Source organism: Macrotis lagotis, chromosome X, assembly GCF_037893015.1.
Source record: "Macrotis lagotis isolate mMagLag1 chromosome X, bilby.v1.9.chrom.fasta, whole genome shotgun sequence".
Taxonomy (NCBI): Eukaryota; Metazoa; Chordata; class Mammalia; order Peramelemorphia; family Peramelidae; genus Macrotis; species Macrotis lagotis.
In genome coordinates, this window is record NC_133666.1 from 679,341,164 (window position 1) to 679,359,768 (window position 18,605).

The 18,605-nt window shown below is 37.9% G+C and overlaps 1 protein-coding gene across 1 annotated transcript; it reads right to left on the minus strand.

Moving 5' to 3' along the window:
- Window positions 1–289: 289 nt before the first annotated feature.
- LOC141499584 (kinase suppressor of Ras 2-like) lies at window positions 290–17,484 on the minus strand. The gene is made up of 4 exons (XM_074202246.1): window positions 17,473–17,484; window positions 16,985–17,125; window positions 670–820; window positions 290–390 (listed from the first exon to the last, which is right to left on the minus strand). Exons 1-4 carry the CDS (start codon window positions 17,482–17,484, stop codon window positions 290–292), a joined length of 405 nt encoding a protein of 134 aa, XP_074058347.1.
- Between the last annotated feature and the right edge of the window lie 1,121 nt (window positions 17,485–18,605).

Here is an 18,605-nt window from a genome sequence, read left to right on the forward strand (position 1 = left end):
CACTTCTGAACACTGTTCCTCTCTTAAAGAAACAGAAGATCTATTAGTTTTCTTGGTGGTCATATTGAACAATATTGACTCATCTTGATCTCACAATTCACTAATCTTTTTCAGGCACATTTTTGTCTAACTCTTTCCCATCTCATATTAGTTAGGTTGATGTCTTGAATCCAAGTCTAAGAATTTACATTTATTTCTTGATTTAATCTAATTCAATTCAACTCATTGCTCTAGATATTAAGAACTTTTTGAATCCTTCCATCCAGGAGGGTAGTAATCCCTCCAGACTTTAGGTCATCTGCAGGCATTTCACTAGGCCTTCACTGAAGCTTCTGATAAATGTGTGCACTGAGATCTCCTCTGAGGATGCCAGCAGGAGTCTATGTGAATCTAGAGACGGAGACAAAATGGATACCCTATAGACTTCAACAAGTGCAGGCCCAGTTTCTTGAGTCTGACAATGGCCACTTTGAAAAAAACATTTTTTTGCCTCTGTTCCCAGTCCAATTCCTCACACCTGCAAGGGAAACATTTCTTCATCTCACCTTGGAATGGAAAGGCAGAGAAGAAAGTAGAATCAATAGCACAATAGACCTGCTAGAAAAAACCTACCGTAGCCTCTGTCCTTAGAGGTAGGAAAAAGGGAACCACTTCAGGGCCCTGGCTCACCTGCCATGTGGACGTTCCGGAGGCAGGACAGGGAGGCATTGAGACGGGCGCACTCCTCTGGGTTGGCTCCATATTTCTCCACTGTTTCACACACCTGCTCATCAGTCATCTCCAGAAGCTGCTCTAGACTCAGTTGGCCCGGGGTGATTTCCTTGGGAGCAAAGAGAAAACACAAGAAAATTCAACTCTAAATCTATAGAATCCAGGGATCATATCTTATCTTTCTCTTATAAAGAGCTATAACTAGGAATCTTTGTTCTCGGGGGTCAGTAAGATTAGGAACCACATTGAAAACAAACCAAAATGAGTCTTGCTAGGCAAATGGAAACAGGATCGGGCCAGAGAAAAGGTTGACCAGGGGATAAGAGGAAGTCCATTTGGTAATTTAAAGTTTCAAACTGTTCTTGCTAAACTAGGAATTATGCGCTATTTCTAAACTTTGAAGGATTGCAAATGCCCTCCAAAATCAAAGCCCTGGGGAAAGGCCCCAAACACCATGATCTGAGTTCAAATCTGACATCAGACACTTTCCCACTTACTAGCTGTGTGACCTTGGACAAGTCATTTAACCGTGGTTGCCTCCCATCCAAGGCCATCCCCAGTTGACCTAAATTCATATTTGGCCACTAGACTCAGATGGCTCTGCAGGAGAAAGTGAAGTTGGTGACTTTGCACAACGCCCCCTCCTTCAAATCCGATTCATTCACTTGTCATGGCTTCACCTCCCTGATGCCAAGTACTTGAAGAACAAAGGACAAACAACACTTTCTATCTACTACATCTAAGAACAGCTTGTATTTATTCAGCACTTTAAGACTTGCAAAGTATTTTATACATGTTATCTCTTTGGATCTCACAGCTCTCATTTGATATAGGTATTAATTATTATTGTGGTTGTTATTACTATTATTATTATTCCTGAATCTACCCAATTCTATTTTTTAAAAAGTAAGTACCTTAAGGGTGGAGATCGTGTTTTTGCTTTTCTTTGTATACTCCCCACTTAGCACAGTGTCTGTCACATAGCTTGTTGATTAAATGATCAATCTATATATAAAAGTGATGGGGGGATTGTAGCAATCAACCAAATCACTCCACCCAACTTAAAATAATTTCATGAGCTACAGCTAGAGAAACCCTACCCCAATATCTTAGGGTTATCCCTAAAATCCTAAAGGGATCTATTGCCCTCTGGTGATCTGAACTGACAGTACAAGTAGAAGTTGAGAATGTAGCTACAAAGCCTGTGCTTGCTACATCTGGATAGTGGCAATGTTGTACAGTTGAAATAGGATTTGATTTGGAGGCAAAGAGCCTAGGTTTGAATATCAGCTTTGGCCCTATACTACTCACATGAAATTAGGCAACTTGCTTAATGTCTGTGGGCCTCAATCTCCTCTTTTATAAAATCAAGATTGACCTTTATGGTCCCCCTTAAATATATGATCCTATGGTCCTTATGATGAGTTGAGAAAAAGATCAAGACATGAAAAAGAGGAGAAAGCAGGACAGGCAAGTAACTCGTAAGAGACAAAGTTTCCCATACTTGAAGCTAAGAGAAAATATCAACTCATAGAATCATAAATTTAGAGGAAACTTCAAAGGTTATACAATCCAACTCCCTAATTTTACAGATGAGAAAACTAAGCCTTAGAAAGGTTAAGTGACTTGTACAAGGTCACAAAAATATCGAGTGTCCAGGATTTGAACTCAAATATTATAACTGCTAGTTCAAGACTCTTTTATCTGAACCATGCTGCTGCCATCCTTGACTTTAAGCAAGTCCCTTCCCAGAACCACAGCATTTCAGAGTTGGAAAGAAGCTCAGAGGCTATTGAGTCCATTCCTAAATCCAAGGCTAAATAAGATCCCCTCAACAATTTCCCTGGAAGCTGTTCCAGGTTTTGTTTGAAGAGCTTCAGTGAAAGAGAAATCATTACCCATTCCACTTCAAGCCAGTTATCATTGCCAGGAAGTTTTCTCCTGACATCAAGAAAAAATTTAGCTCTTTGCAACTTTTCTCCATTATTGACAGTCTCTTTTACAAAACTCTCCCTGATTCTTCTGGCCAAAAATGACCTTTCTTTAAATGGTCTTTATCTGGATTTCTCTTTTGCTCCAATCACATTCTTCCTCACTTCATCATTTTGGGGATACATAATGGATCTCAATCCCACTTCCTACCCAACAGACTACAAACAACTTGAGGATAGGACTGGATCATTTTCATTTGTGACCCACAGGACCTTTACTAGGCCCCTAATATGACAGCATGGCATCATTGAAAAAGTAGTAGACTGGGGTGGCTAGGTGGCACAGTGGACAGAGTACCAGCCCTGGAGTCAGGAGTACCTGAGTTCAAATCCAGCCTCAGACACTTAATAATTACCTAGCTGTGTGGCCCTGGGCAAGCCACTTAACCCTGTTTGCCTTGCCAAAAAAAACCTTAAAAAAAGAAACAGAAAAAGCAGTAGACTTAGAATTAGGGGACCTTAGTTCATAAGAATATGGGAAAGGGAGGGAGAGTGAAAGAAACAAGTGTTTCAAAGTGCCTACTATTTGTCAGGTGAGAGAAATAACTATTTCTTGTATTTAATAACTGGTTATTGAATAAGGACCAAATTTTTTTCTTTCCTTTTCTTTTCCATTCTACTTCCACATCCAGAAATCAACCATTTTGGGAAATCTTGCTCAAAGACTTACCCAGGCTAAGACTGAACTAAGACAGTGAAGAAATTCTAAATTTAGGCAAATAAAAGATTCCTGCTTATTGTGTCTACTCAGACTGACATGGGAAAATGCAAGTTTTATTTGTGTCAGCTAGGTGATATGGAAATTGATAAGTCTCATTGATCAAGATTTGATTGCTCAGTGTCACAAACCTCAAGATCCTTTCTGAGAATATGGCCCACCTGTCATTGTAGTATTCATTTTCTCAATAATATTTAATCAATCATAGTTGATTGGCACCCTCAGGAACGCCCACCCATCCAAGGGCACGTAAACTAAGAACCCACCATCATGAAATTGGTGGGTTTTGGCATTCAAAAGTGCCACTGACTTTTTTTAATGATAAAATGACTGATTGCTTGAAATTATGTCTCTTGAAAGTTTTAAACATCACACAGGCACAGGGCTAAGTATTTTTACAAATAGCATCTCATTTGATCCTCATAACAATTCTGAAAGAGAGGTGTTATTATAATCCTCATTTTACAGTTGGGAAAACTTAAGCAAATAGAGGTTAAATGACTTTCCAGGGTCACATAGCTAGTAAGTATCTGAAGTCATATTTAAACTTAGGTCTAACTCCAGGTCCAGAGTTCTATACATCATATCCCTAGCTGCTACATGAGATCATGCTCTTTGTCCTAACCCTCATCCCCTTATTCTTTGCCTCAATTCCAATTAAATTTTGTTTTCTCCTAAAGAATACAATCTCCCTGAGGGAAAAGGCTAATTCTTATTTGTCTTTGTCTTTATACTCCTTGCATTCAATCATTTAATTAAACTCTAATTAAATTATTTTACTGTGAGCTTCCAGAGAACAGGTACAGTTGTCTTTCTTTGTATTCCCAACACTTGATGATGATAGTTGCCCCTTCATCCTCGAAGAAGACATGACATCAGGGAGGTGATGTCATGGCAAACATGAGAGTTGGATTTGAGTGACTGTGCAAAGTCTCCAGCCTCACTTTCTCCTCCAAAGCCATCTGGGTCCAGTGGCCAGATATGAATCAGGTCAACTAGAGATGGTCCTGGATCCCAGTGACTTGCCCAAGATCACACAGCTAGTATCAAGTGCCTGAGTCTAGATTTGAACTCAAGTCCTCATGACTCCAGGTCGGTGCTCTATCCACTCTATCCCTAGCACTTTACACAATGTCTGGCCCATAGAAGTTGCTTAATAAATGTTTACTGATTGACTAAGCATCTGTAATAGAAGGAGTGGCCCATAAGGGCCATTTCCTTAGAAGATGTAGAATATTCCTTGTCTCCCTTCAATCTAACACATGGGATCCATCCATGAGTAACTAACTGAAGGACATGGTACTGTATAGTGATAAGGAGTTTTTTTAAGTTGACTTTAAAGAAAGAAGAACTAATGATGGAGCTAGACCTAAGTTAAAATATAGAAGGATAAATACACTGCTCCCTCAACCTTTATTTCTTTTTGCCCTTCTCTCTTCTTTGTTGGTTGCTTGATGAAGAACCCTTAGTCTTCAAATTGGAAGAAGGACAATGATCTTACCTGCCATATCTCCCATTCAGTTTCTATGAGGTCCTCAAGACCTGGTGTCTGTTTTGATTGTGTTTATTATTTCCTGAGCTTAGGTGACTAAATATCCAGAGGCAGAATGGACCAGGTGATAACTTAACTTTGAAAGGTCACAAAACCATCAGAATCCCCCTCCCCTCCAAGAAACAGAAGTCATTGCAATAAACAATAGCCCAGAGGGACATATTTGCTTGACCCAGCCCAAGCAATGAATCTACCAAGCAGTATACAATGTGCCCTGCAAGCAAGATTAAAAACTTGACTATCATCAATACCCCACCCAAAAGCAAATGTATTGGGGGCTCATGACCAATAGAATTAGAATATTCAAAGTGTCAAAATTACCCATAGAACCTTGAGAATATTAGGGGTAGCCACTGACCTTTAAAAACCCAAGTGGGAGTTGAAAGAGTAAACCAAGAAGGGGCTTCTATAAAGCTAATCACTGGACACTAGAGATAAAAATATAAATGTATGTATGTGTGTGTATGTATATGTTAAAAACATCCCCATCCTTCAAGAGGTTTACATTCTATAGGTGGGAGCAGTACATATACAGAATATTTATTGAAATAAAATAGATACAAAGCAACTTCTGAGGGGAGAGAAGAGTAAGTGAGAAAATAAGGATATGTGATACCTGACCTGAACTTGAAAAGGAACTAGAACATTTCCAGAGGGCAAAGGTGAGAAGGACATACATTCCTGGAAGAGAAAGACACTGCCCTTGTCATTTTGGGGCAGCTAGCCAGCACAGTAGATACAGTACCAACCCTGGAGTCAGGAGGACCTGAGTTCAAATCTGACCTCAGACACTTAATAATTACCTAGCTGTGTGACCTTGGACTAATCACATAACCCCATTGTCTTGCAAAAATAAAAAAAAATGGGAAAGACACTGCCCAAACACATGGAAACACTATAGATGGGGAATATTTCAGGTAACAGCTAGTAGGTCCTTTGTTTTTGATGAATTAAATTAAGATGATTAAATTAGAAATCATTTGGTCTAATCTCCTTTAACAGAAGAGAAGATTAAGGCCAAGAGGAGAGAACTGACTTGCACAAGATCACTTTGCTCCTAAGTGGCAGAGCTCAGTAGGATTCTAATCTAATTTCCAAGTTGAAATTGAATGCTCCCGGAGTGGCTAGGTGGCCCAGTGGATAGAGCACCAGCCCTGGAGTCAGGAGGACCTGAGTTCAAATCTGGCCTCAGACACTTAATAATTACCTAGCTGTGTGGCCTTGGGCAAGTCACTTAACACCATGGCCTTGCAAAAACCTAAAAAAAAAAATGAGTGCTCCCTCCTCTTCTTTGCAGGGGTTGATAGGGGACTACATATCTGGAATCCCACATGTAACTTTAGGCTTGGTTGATATGTTGGTTAGTTCTATTGTACTTTTTTATTCTTAATAGTATTTTCTTTTTCCCCATTACATTTAAAAATTTTACCATTCATTTTTAAAGGATTTTGCTTCAAATTTTCCTCTTCTGAAAATAGTAGGCAGTATGATATAGTTTATCTATGTTCATGTAAAACATATTTCCATTAGTCTCAGTTGTAGAAGGAGAAACATTAAAAAGGAAAAAATAGCCATGAGAAAGGATAAAGTAATTTTTTTCTCTTTTTTTAAATGTAAAGAATGGATATAAATGGAAAGGAGGAATATATTCTATAATAGAGGTAATATAAACACAAAAAATATCAATAAAAATAAATTAAAATTAAAATCTAGTGGTCTTCCCAGCTTTAGGTAAAAGCTTCCCCCCCCCTTCCCTTAGCCTCAATTTCCTCCTTCTTAAAATTGAGGAGATGGGCTTACATGATTCCCTGGATCACTTTGAGCTCCTATATAACAATCACCGAACTAGGCTGACTATTCTGGTGGGGGAAGAGGTAATCAGAGCAGCTTAAACACCTAGCAACTAGGTAAGGGTCAGGCTCAAGGATTCATTTGGCCTGTTTTGGGGACCAAAGATTTAGAGTTTAAAGAGAGTCCAGGGTCCATTCCCATCCATCCAACATTCTCATTTTATAGATGAATAAACTGAGATTCCAAAAGATGAAATGACTTCCATCAGAAGCAGGGAGCCTGGCCTACCCTGGATGGTCAAATTAACATTGCTGACCCATCAGATGGAAGCTGTGTCTCTCCATATAGAGTAAAAATTTACCCTTAATAAAGAATAGCTTTTTGCAGCTCAATTTTATAGCAATGATCTGCCCTCTTGTGACCACATACAAGAAGTGAATCATGATGCAGTTGGATTCAACATTCCTGGTTCACTAAGCATGTAATAAGCCTTTACTATGTACAGAACATAAAATTTGGCCCAAAAGGGCAATTTACTACTTCTACTCTTCTCAGTGACCTGTTTATTTTATTTCTAACCCCAGATCTAGTACAATGTTTACTAATAGGCATTTAATAAATGTCTGTTTATTATTATTATAGATGTTGATGATAATAATTATGATGAAGATAATGATAATGATGATGTTAATGATGATGACAATAATGATAAAGATGATAATGATGATAATTATGATAATTACAGCTAACATTTCTATAGCATTTTACAAATATTTTTTCATTTGATCTTCATAACGACTCTTATGAGGTAGATATAGAAATATTTCTATCTGTATTTTTTCCAGTGAGGAAACTGAGGCAAACAGAAAAATTAAATGATTTGCCCAGGGTTACATAGCCAGTGTGAGATGAGATTTGAACCCAGATCTTCCTGACCCCAGACCCAGTGTCCCATTCACTATGCCACCTAATTGAATGAAAAGAATGTGGTTCCTGCCCTTATGCAGCACAGTGTTCTATCAGAAACTATATGGAAGAGAGAATAGAATGAATGCTAAATTTGACCTTGATACCAACCTCAGACACCACTTAGCTTTCTGAGTATGGGGCAGGGAGGGAAAGGGGAGTAATTTCATCTCAGAATCTATACCAAACTGAATGGGCCTGCCTTGGGAAACAGCAGTTTCTCCCACACTGTTATTTGCCAAGCACATGGTTGAGAGAATTGGTTTTTTTCTGATTCTTATAATCACAAAGTTTTAGGGTTCTTTATTGGTTAATGTGGCCACTGAGGTACTTTTCTAATCAAAATTCAGTGGTTCTGGGAATCTCAGTTTTCTTACCTATAAAAAGGGGGTCATAATCCTCCTACAACTTAACCAACATCTGTGGCAGCAAGATGACACAGTAGATAGAGCACCAAACCTGAAGTCAGGAAGATTCATCTTCTTCAGTTCGAATCTAGTCTCAGACACTTCCTAGCCACATGATCCTGAGCAAGTCACTAAACTCAGTTTACCTCAGTTTTCTCATTTGTAAAATGGGCTGAAGAAGGAAGCAGCAAGCCATTCTGGTATCTTTGCCAAAAAAAATCTCAAATGGGTCACAGAAAATCAGACTAAACTGAAATACAACTCAACAACATCTTTACCAAGACAACCTGAAAATTGGTCGCAGAGTCAGATAAACTAAAAAACGATTCAACAATGACAACAGAGAGTTGATAAAAAAAAAAAAACATAAGTAGACAGTACAAGACCTGATACCTTTGATGCCTAAATGCTGTTCCAGATGAACTAATTCATAGATAGATATTGAAAGAAAAGGTCTCAGTCAAAGATCCTTGGATTCATGGAAAATGGAAAAAAGCATGAAAGGACTGGAGAAGACCAAGTGTATTATGATTTATTTTAAGGGAAGACCATCAGGTCTGAAAATTATAAGCCAGTGAGAAATTCCTGACACAGATTTGGCAATGTTAAACTTCTGAAAGGAGCTGATCAAGAGGGTTTTCTATATCAACTTTAGATTTAGAGGAAAAGACCTTTAGAATCCATTAGTCTAATGCTATACACACACACACACACACACACACACACACACACACACACACACTTGACAGATGAGGAAACAACTAAGTGAAGTGAGGCAACTTTTTACATGGTTACACAGAGTAAATGTGGCAAAAGTGGGATTTGAACCCAGATGCTATGAGTAAAAATCCATTGCCTTTTCCAAACTACTGCACTGTCTCCTTTGATTTAATGAGTTTACAGGAAGGTGACACTTTGGGATTGTGATTGTGTTTTCCTCTGAAGGACTTGGCCATAGGTCTTGTCATCTCCTATAGAATGGGTTTTGGTCATTATGAGTAATCCCAGGGGCTCCTTATCACCTGCAAGTTCAAACAGAAAAATCCTCTGTTTGGCATTAAAAGCCCTTCACAGCATGATCCTCTCTACCTTTTCCATTTTTAAAAATTTCCATCCCCTCCCTTCATGTGTTCTAGAGGCCACTTGCTGTTCTCCTAGCAGTTCCTCAAATAAGACAATGCATCTTCAACCTCTGGGCTGTCCTCTAAGCCTGAAGTGCTCTCCCTCCTCATCTCCACCTCTCTGCTTCCTTCAAGCTCCATCTAAAAATCTTACCTTGTAGGACAACCTTTCCCAATTCCCTTTAATTCTAGTACTTTTCCTCTGTTGATTATTTTCAATTTATCTTGCCTATAAATTATTTATTCTTAGCTGTTATCTCCTCCATTAAGCTATGGACTTCCTGAGAGCTGGGACTAGATTTTGTCTTTCTTTGTGTACTCAGTACTTAGAACATATATTAGGGACTTATTAAATATTTATTGATTAAATGATTGATAAAATGGTTAAATAGCATAGAGCCAAGTTCTGCACTGGAAACCTCCTGCACAGTAACACTCAACCCTTAAAAATACTTGGGTTCAGCCAATCAAGCAGTTCTAAAAACATTTAATAAAAGTATTTTTCTAATTTACATCTTTCCATCTTCTATGCAAGACTAGATGAGATACTTCATGAAAAGCTTTGATGGAATCTAGGGAAACTGTATCCATGGTATTCTCTCCTTCCAGTTTAGTAACTGTCAAAAAAGGAAATGAAGTTAGTTTGGCATGACTTGCTTTTGAAGAAGCTAGCTATTGGTAATGACTGCTTCTCTTTCCAGATGTGATCAATCATCTCTTTAATGGTCCAATATAGAATTTTCTTATAATTTTGCTTCAATACCACCACCAGAAACAACACCACCTTCTTTTCCCAACAGGAAAAGAGGAGGAGCTGTTCTTCTCAGATCACCCTTTTTTTCCTTTGCCTTGGATCCTTGATCCTTGGATTTCCCTAGTCTAGCTTCAAGAAAGAGCTCACTTTAGCTAAAGAGAGTTTCTAGCCGAGAAGTTCCCAGTTCACACGATCATATCTTGGCCAATTAGGAGCTTATTCCAAACAAAATTATCAATAAAAGCCAGGAAGGGAGTTCAGTCACTAAAACTGTGTGAATTCTGTTGTAGTGGCCAAGCTCACTGGCCAGTAATTTGTTGTTTCTGTCCTTTTTCAACTTTGAAAAGTTAGGACATTTCCCCTTCTCCATTTTTTCTATCAGGACTGGAGGATAAAGTTCACCTGGGTCAGAAAAGTTTGTAATGGGAAGTTAGGTGCTCCCCTATCAACTTATTTATCTTGGGTATAAACTCTTTGTTAAGTTATTTCTGTTCAGTCACCTCTAAAACAAATATTCTTTTGGCAGAGAAAATAGAAGGAAAGTAACCGCTGAGTGGTCCAGATCTTTCCCTCTGTTGTCAGCATAGTCCTACTGTCCCAAGCAAAGATGCATTGTCTTATTTGAGGAACTGCTAGGAGAACAGCAAGTGGCCTCTAGAACACATGAAGGGAGGGGATGGAAATTTTTAAAAATGGAAAAGGTAGAGAGGTATCATGCTGTGAAGGGCTTTTAATGCCAAACAGAGGATTTTTCTATTTGAACTTGCAGGTGATAAGGAGCCCCTGGGATTACTGAGTAGGGGAGTGGCATACTTGGGCCTTAGTTTTAGAAAGATCATTAAAAAAAAAAGAAAGATCATTTTTACAGCTGAGTAGAGGATAGATTGGAGGACATAAAGAATTCACAGGTAATATTAAGCTGGGAAGGAGAACTAACTTATTTGATGACAGCAAGATGCTAAAAGAATCTTGACAAATTAGAGCACTGGATAGAATATAATAAGAATATAATAAGATGAATTTGACAGAGATAAATATAGTGCTACACTTGGCTATTAAAACATCAACTTCACAAGTACAAGATGGGGGAGGCAGTTAGGCAGTAGATGTTTTGAAAACAAGCTGGGGGTTTTGAGTGGACAGAAACTTAATATGAATTACCAGTGGGATACAGCAAACACAAAAAGCTAATGAGATCTTGGGCTGCAGTAAGAGAAGTATGGCTTCTAGAAACAGGGAGATGATAGTCTCTCTATACTCTCTGCTATTGGCAGACCTTATGTGGGGTACTATGACCAAAAGTAGGAGCCATAGCTTAAGAAGGATATTGATATAAACTTTGTTCCAACAATACCACTCTAGATCTATCTCCAAAGAGATCATAAAAAAGGGGGAAAGAACCACATATATAAAAATATTTATAGTGGCCCTTTTTGTAGAGGCAAAGAATTAGAAATTGAGGGGATGCCCATCAATTGGGTTAATAAGTACTATTTTTCTGTAAGGAATCAGGAATGGGGGCAGTTAGGTGGCACAGTGGATGGAGCAGTGGCCCTAGAGTCAGGTGGATCTGAGTTCAAATCTGGTTTCGGATGCTTAATTGCCTAGCTTTGTGACCTTGGCAAGTCACTTAACCCCATTCCTTAAATAAATAAAATTAAAAAAAAAGAAATCATGAATGAGTGGACTTCAGAAAATCCAGAAAGACTTCCACAAACTGATGCTAAGTGAAATGAGCAAAACCTAAAGAAAATAACATTAACAGCAACATTGTGCAATGATCAACTATGATGGACTCTTCTCAGAAGTTCGGTGATTGAGGACAATTCTAAAAGACTTGGATTGCCAACTATATCCAGAAAAAAAGACCATGGAGTATGAAGGCAGACCAAATCATATTATGTTCATGTTTTAAAACTTGTTTTATTTTTTTTTCTTTCTCATAGCTTTTTCCCTTTAGTTCTGATTCTTCTTTCACAACATATATGGAAATGTGTTGAATATGATTACACATGTATAACCTATATCAGATTACTTGCTTCATAGGAAGGGGAAAGGGAGGTAGAAAAATGTGGAATCCAAAAGCTCACAAAAAAGACGAATGTTGAAAACTATCTTCACGTGTAATTGAAAAAATAAAATAAAATAACATTTCAAAATAAGATGGTTATTGTTAACTTGGAAAGTGTCCAGAGGACGACTAGGAGAAGGCCTTAAGTCCATAACATGGAGTTTGGTTGAAGAAAGTGGGAATGTTTAGCCTAGAGAAGAGAAAATCTGAGGGATGCAGGAGCTGTCTTCTAACATTTGAAGAGGAAAGAAGTTAACTTATTTTTCTGAATCTTAGAGGGCATAGCCAGGAGTAGTGGGTTATAAGGAGACCAGTTTAAGCCAGAGGATAACAAAACCTTGTTACCAATTAAAGCTCTCTATTCTCAGGAGGTTATGGATTCTCTCTCCCTGGAGGTCTTCAAGCAACAGACAGGCCATCATTGCTGGGCTTTATCTTTTTTCCTGAGTTTTTTAAATTATTATTAATTTATTTATTTATTTTTGAATTTTTTTTCCCCTAATCTCACTTCCCTAACCCCCAGCCCCCCACAGAAGGCAGTCTGTTAGTCTTTACATTGTTTCCATGCTAGACATTGATCTAAGTTGAATATGTTGAGAGAGATATAATATCCTTAAGGGAAAAAAATAAAATATAAGAGATAGCAAAATTACATAATAAGATAATGGTTTTGTTTTTTTTTTTATTAAAAGCAACAGTCTTTGGTCTTTGTTCAAACTCCACAATTCTTTCTCTGGATACAGACGGTATTCTCCATCACAGATACTCCAAAATTGTCCCTGATTGTTTTACTGATGGAATGAGAAAGCCCATTAAGATTGCTCATCATTTCATGTTGCTTTTATGGTGTACAGTGCTCTTCTGGTTCTGCTCATCTCACTCAGCATCAATTCATGCAAATCCTTCCAGGCTTCTCTAAATTCTCATCCCTCCTGGTTTCTAATAGAACAATAGTGTTCCATAATATATACATACCACAAATTTGTTCAGCCATTCCCCAACTGATGTACATTCACTCAATTTCCAATTCTTTGCCACCACAAACAGGAATGCTGTGAATATTTTTGTACAAGTGATGTTTTTCATCATCTATTCAAAGTATAGACCCAGTAGTGGTATTGTTGGATCAAAGGGTATGCACATTTTTATTGCCCTTTGGGCCTAATTTCAAATTGCTCTTCCAGAAAGGGTGGATGAGTTCACAGTCCCACCAACAATGTATAGTGTCCCAGATTTTCCACATCCCTTCCAACATAGATCATTGTCCTTTCTGGTCATATTGGTCAGTCTGAGAGGTGTGAGGTGTACCTCAAAGATGCTTTAATTTGCTTTTCTCTAATAAGTAATTATTTAGAGCAATTTTTATATGACTATGGATCACTTTGATTTTCTTGTCTGTAAATTTCCTTTGCATATCCTTTGACCATTTGTCAAATGTGGAATGGCTTTTTTTTTATAAATTTGACTCAGATCTCTATATATTTTAGAAATGAGTCTTTGTCAGAAATACTAGATGCAAAAAAATTGTTTCCCAATTTACTGCATTTCTTTTGATCTTGTTTACAGAGGTTTTGTCCGTGCAAAAGCTTTTTTAATTTAATGTAATCAAAATTATCTAGTTTGTTTTTAATGATGTTCTCTACCTCTTCTTTTGGTAATAAATGCTCCCCTTTCCATAAATCTGACAAGTAAACTATTCCCTGATCTTCTAGTTTACTTATAATATTGTCTTTAATGTCTAAATCCTGTATCCCTTTTGATCTTATCTTGGTATAGGGTGTGAGATGTTGGTCTAATCCAAGTTTCTGGATGGGCTTTATCTTAATAGGGGCTCCTTTCATGGATGGCTTGGACAAGTTGGCCATTGAGGTCCCTTCCAACTCAAATTCTGTGTTCATTTAGCTGGGGTCCAGTGACTTGTACTGGGCTCAAGCTTCCCTTCTATTACTCATTCAGTACTGATCCTCTCCACAGGCTGTTCCCCATGTGCCTGGAATGTTCTCCCTCCTCCATCTTCCTCTTAGAATCCCTTAGTTTCTTTCATAGCTCTGCCCAAATGCCACCTAATAAATTAGAACTTTTCTAATCTCCCCAATGACTAATGTCTCCCACCAAAAGACATTGTATTGAATTCATGCAATTTTTGTATATACTTATATATGTGACATGTAGTCTCCTGGCTTTGAAAAATGAGGTCCAGGGCAGCTAGGTGGTGCAGTGCATAAGAGCACTGGCCCTGGAATCAGGAGTACCTGAGTTCAAATCTGGCCTCAGACACTTAATAATTATCTAGCTGTGTGGCCTTGGGCAAGCCACTTAACCCCACTGCCCCTTGCAAAAAACAAAAAACAAACAAACAAAAAACAAGGTCCCTGAAAGCAGAAACCATTTGGCTTTTTGTCTTTGTGTCACTAGCAGCTTGAACAGAGTCTGATTGAACAGAGTCTGATGTGTAACTAATGCTCAATAAACACTTTTTGATCATCAGATTGATCAGATGAAGCTGCATAGACAAATTTGGAAATTACATAAGGAAAAAGTTTCTTAAAATTACAGCTGCCCAAGTGGAATGGGCTGATTGGGAAGAAATCAGCTTCCCCTCCTAGAAGGGCTTCAAATTAAGTTTTGATTTGATGACTAAATAACTTGATAAGGATTTTTGTAGTGGGAATTCTGAATCAGGAATAAGCCAGACTAGATGGTGCCTGAGGTTCAATCTAATATTGCCATTCTGGGATTCAATAAAATGCCAGTCAGGACTATATCCCAAGTTATCCTATCTCCAAGGGAAATATTCTATCAACTAAGTCAAATGACCTCTTCTGGGGAAACAGGGTAGGATTGCTATTCATCTGAAAAAAAAAATTTGACCCAATTATTGAAAAATACTCTTTCCCTTATAAATCAACAATACCAAGAGCCTACATTTTGCTAGTATTTTAAATGTTTATATAAAGTGGTTTGTATATCTTACAAAATTCAATCCTCACAACAACCCTGTAAGGTGGTTGCTATTATTATAATAATAGCCATTTTACAGAGGAGGAAAGTGAGGCTAAAAGGTGTTCATTGACTGTCTGGAGTCTTCTAAATATTTGAAGCAGGATTCAAACTCAAGCTTTTTTGGACTCCAAGTCGGGAGTTGTATTTACTGTACCACCTCACTCTCCTTTTACTATTTATTATTATGTTTGTTATAATTAATAATAATAGCTAGCATTTTTATAGGGCTTTAAAGTTTGCAAAGCACTTTACAAATATAATCTTATCTTATCCTTAAAACAACCCTTGGCTTATTATCCCCATTTCATAAATGAGAAAACTGAAGCAGGCAGAGGTGAAGTGACTTATCCAGGATATACAGTTAAGAAATATCTGAAGTTATATATAAATATATATAAATATAAAATATATATAAATATATATATATATAAATTATATCTTCCTGCCCCTAGGTTCAGTTCTCTCTGCACTAAGCCACCTAGCTAGTTGCCCTAGGAGAAATGCCTATCATAACATCTAAATATTCCAGTCTAAATAAGAGATGATTTTCATATACTTGGCTAGTTGGTAGGCTGCCCTATTCTGAGAGTGCTGCAGATTTAGCAGTGTTAAAAGCAGAACAATGTTGCTGGCAGTATCAGAAGGTCTCCAAGTCCTTCTTTGAGTCTCCTCCCTGTGCCTCTTCTCATCTGTCCAATGCAGCTAACAATCCCTTCCCTGCTTCCAACACTGTTGGGAACATGAAGTGAAAGGATGAAAATAAAAGCTTTTGGTGAGTAAAAAGTATTTCAGATCAAAGAAAGACATAATTAGGATTACAGCCATTGGAGGAAGGCCATTACCAAGTTACAAGTGTCCAGAAGAGGGCAATCAGGATGGTGATTGATTCAATGCAATATAAAGATGGATTAAAGGAATAAAGTGAAGGGAAAATCTGGAAACAATTTTCATATATTTGAAGTATTAAGTATTAAATGAAAGAAGACTTGGACTATTTGTTTGGCCCCAGAACAATGTGGGGAGGGAGTTCACAAGGAAGCCAATTTAGTCTGGAATCAGGAAAATCTTCCTTACAATGAAAACTGCACCCCCCAGAGGAATAGGCTGCCCCAAGTTCCCCTTCCTCAGGGTTTTAAAGCAGAGACCGGATACCCACTTGTCAAGTACATTACAATAAAGACTTGCCTTTAAGTAAATGGTTTACTAAATGTCAGATGAGTCTCTTCTACCTCTAAATTCTATGATTCTTTGAGAATTCCCTCCCACAACATAAAACACAATTCACTACTAGCTTCTCAGAAAGCATCCCATAGGGGCAGTTAGGTGGTACAGTGGATAGAGTACTGATCAGGAGGACCTGAGTTCAAATCTGATTTCAGATACTTAATAATTGCCTAGCTGTGTGACCCTGGGCAAGTCACTTAATCCCATTGCCTTAAATAAATAACATTTTTTTAAAAAAGAATGCATCCCATAAGACAGCATCTCTTGTACAATATTAACTACCTGAGGGCAGGGACAATTTCATTTTTGCCTTTGTATCCTCAGGGCAAAGTATAGAGAAGACACTAAATAAATGCTTATTAATTGATTTCTTTCTCTTCAGCTATTTTGATCCTGTATAGTTACTGGGGGACTAGTCTAGGTAGGTCCACTTAAAGAACAATTCTTTGAACATGGAAACCACGAAACTAAAATTTTAAATCCAACCTCATTTAATTTCCTCTTATTCAGTTGGCTTCCATGTTCTAACCAGTCGTGGTCCTTTGGGCTCACCATTCTTTCAAATCATTTGTTTTATCTCCTAGCTTTGTATCATCTTCAGATTGGATAAGAATGTCACATTGTTAAGGGGGTTGGCATTCAGTGTGGTAGTGGGGATAAAACATTGCTTTTTACCTCCATGACTTCTTTTCGCACATCCACGATACGGAACCAGTGGTGGAGCTGGGGGAAGCCTTCGAGCTTGGCGTTGCGCTCCTGGAGGGCCACTTTCCGTTTGCAGGACAGCTGGCGGCTGAAGTATTTAACCAGCTTGCTCTGTGGGAAGAAAAGAGATAATGTGTTTCAGATAAGAAGATGTCATTCCTTCACCATTCTAGCTAGAATCACAGAATTTCAGAACAGGGAGGGATTTCAGTGACCATCCATTCCAAGCTATAGCTAAATAAGAATTACAAATACAACATGAGCAGCAAATGACTGCCCAGTCTTTTCTCAAAGCTCTCAAAGAGAGGAAACTCACCACATTTCCTTTCATTTAGCTATCTCTGGTAGTTGGGAAGGCTTGGGTTTTTTTCCCAAAATTAAGCCTTGGTTTCCCTCTCTGTTATATTCTCCCATTGTTCCTAACTCTTCTCCCTTCCTGTACAATTCTAACTGCTCACCCACATGATCATCTTCCAAATAATCAGACTGTTCTTATGCCAATTATGATCTTTTTACCTGAGAAACTTCATCTCCTTGTCCCTCGTTCTATGAATTTATGTGGTGCCATAGACCATGCAATACTGTCGAGTCTCAGCAGTTCCAACTACAATCATTCAGAATTCACTACAATCTCAGTTCCTTAGTTAGAAAAGTGATCTAACTTCTGCCTTTATATGTGACTATTACATAATAAATAGATTTACATATTGTAATTTGTTGTTAAAAATATCTCTTTGGATAAAAATAAAAAAGCTGGATCAGTGAAGTAGACTGGATAAGTAAGAAATGAAATGAAATGGATACCATAGTACAGAGTTTGATAAACCCCAAAATACAAAATATTGGAATACTTTATTCAGTTGATGGAGAGGATAGAATGCCAAGCCTGGAGTTAGGAAGATTTATCTTCCTGTGTTCAAATTTGACCTCAGAAACTTACTAGTTGTGTGACCCAACTTGGGATTTGTCACACAAATGTGGCAAATCACTTGATCTTTTTTACCTTGATTTCCTCATCTGAAAAAAAGAACTAAAGAAGAAAATTCCAGGATTTTTGCCAAGAAAATTCCAAATAGGGTCATGAAGAGTCAAACACAAATGAAATGACTGAACAACAAAATTCTTTATTTGATGAGCTTTCCTAGGAAGACAGGAAAGCAGTTTGGGAAAACATAGGTTTGGACAAGACCCTCATGCCATTCCCAAACAATACTCTAATGTCATAATGAGGGTCCTCTCCATCCTGAAATTTTTCTAGGAAACGTCAGGTCATTTTACTCTACATATAGGATTCTTTTCACCATTCTTTTCATCTAGTATAGGATGCAAAACTCAGAATCACAGGATCTTAGAGGTAGAGCGAGATCCTTCAGAAACCATCTGGTCCAACCAAGACCTTAATGAGAATTCCCTTACCACTAGCCCCCAACAATTGGGCATATGGTCTGTGCTTGAAGGTTGAAGGCTTTCAATGAAGAACAACCCATCACCAATCTCAATGGACAGAGCCCACTACACTATGGGGAAGTTTTTTTTAAAAATTACTAGAATTTATATAGCACTTAGTTCAGAAAGCATTTTTACATATATA

Coding starts and splice junctions, on each gene's coding strand:
- LOC141499584 (XM_074202246.1), bottom strand. Junction 821..16,984: donor TGCGAAAAGAAGTCATGGAG/GTAAAAAGCAAT, acceptor TTTGCTCCCAAG/GAAATCACCCCGGGCCAACT. Junction 391..669: donor CCGGAACGTCCACATGGCAG/GTGAGCCAGGGC, acceptor CTCCGTCTCTAG/ATTCACATAGACTCCTGCTG.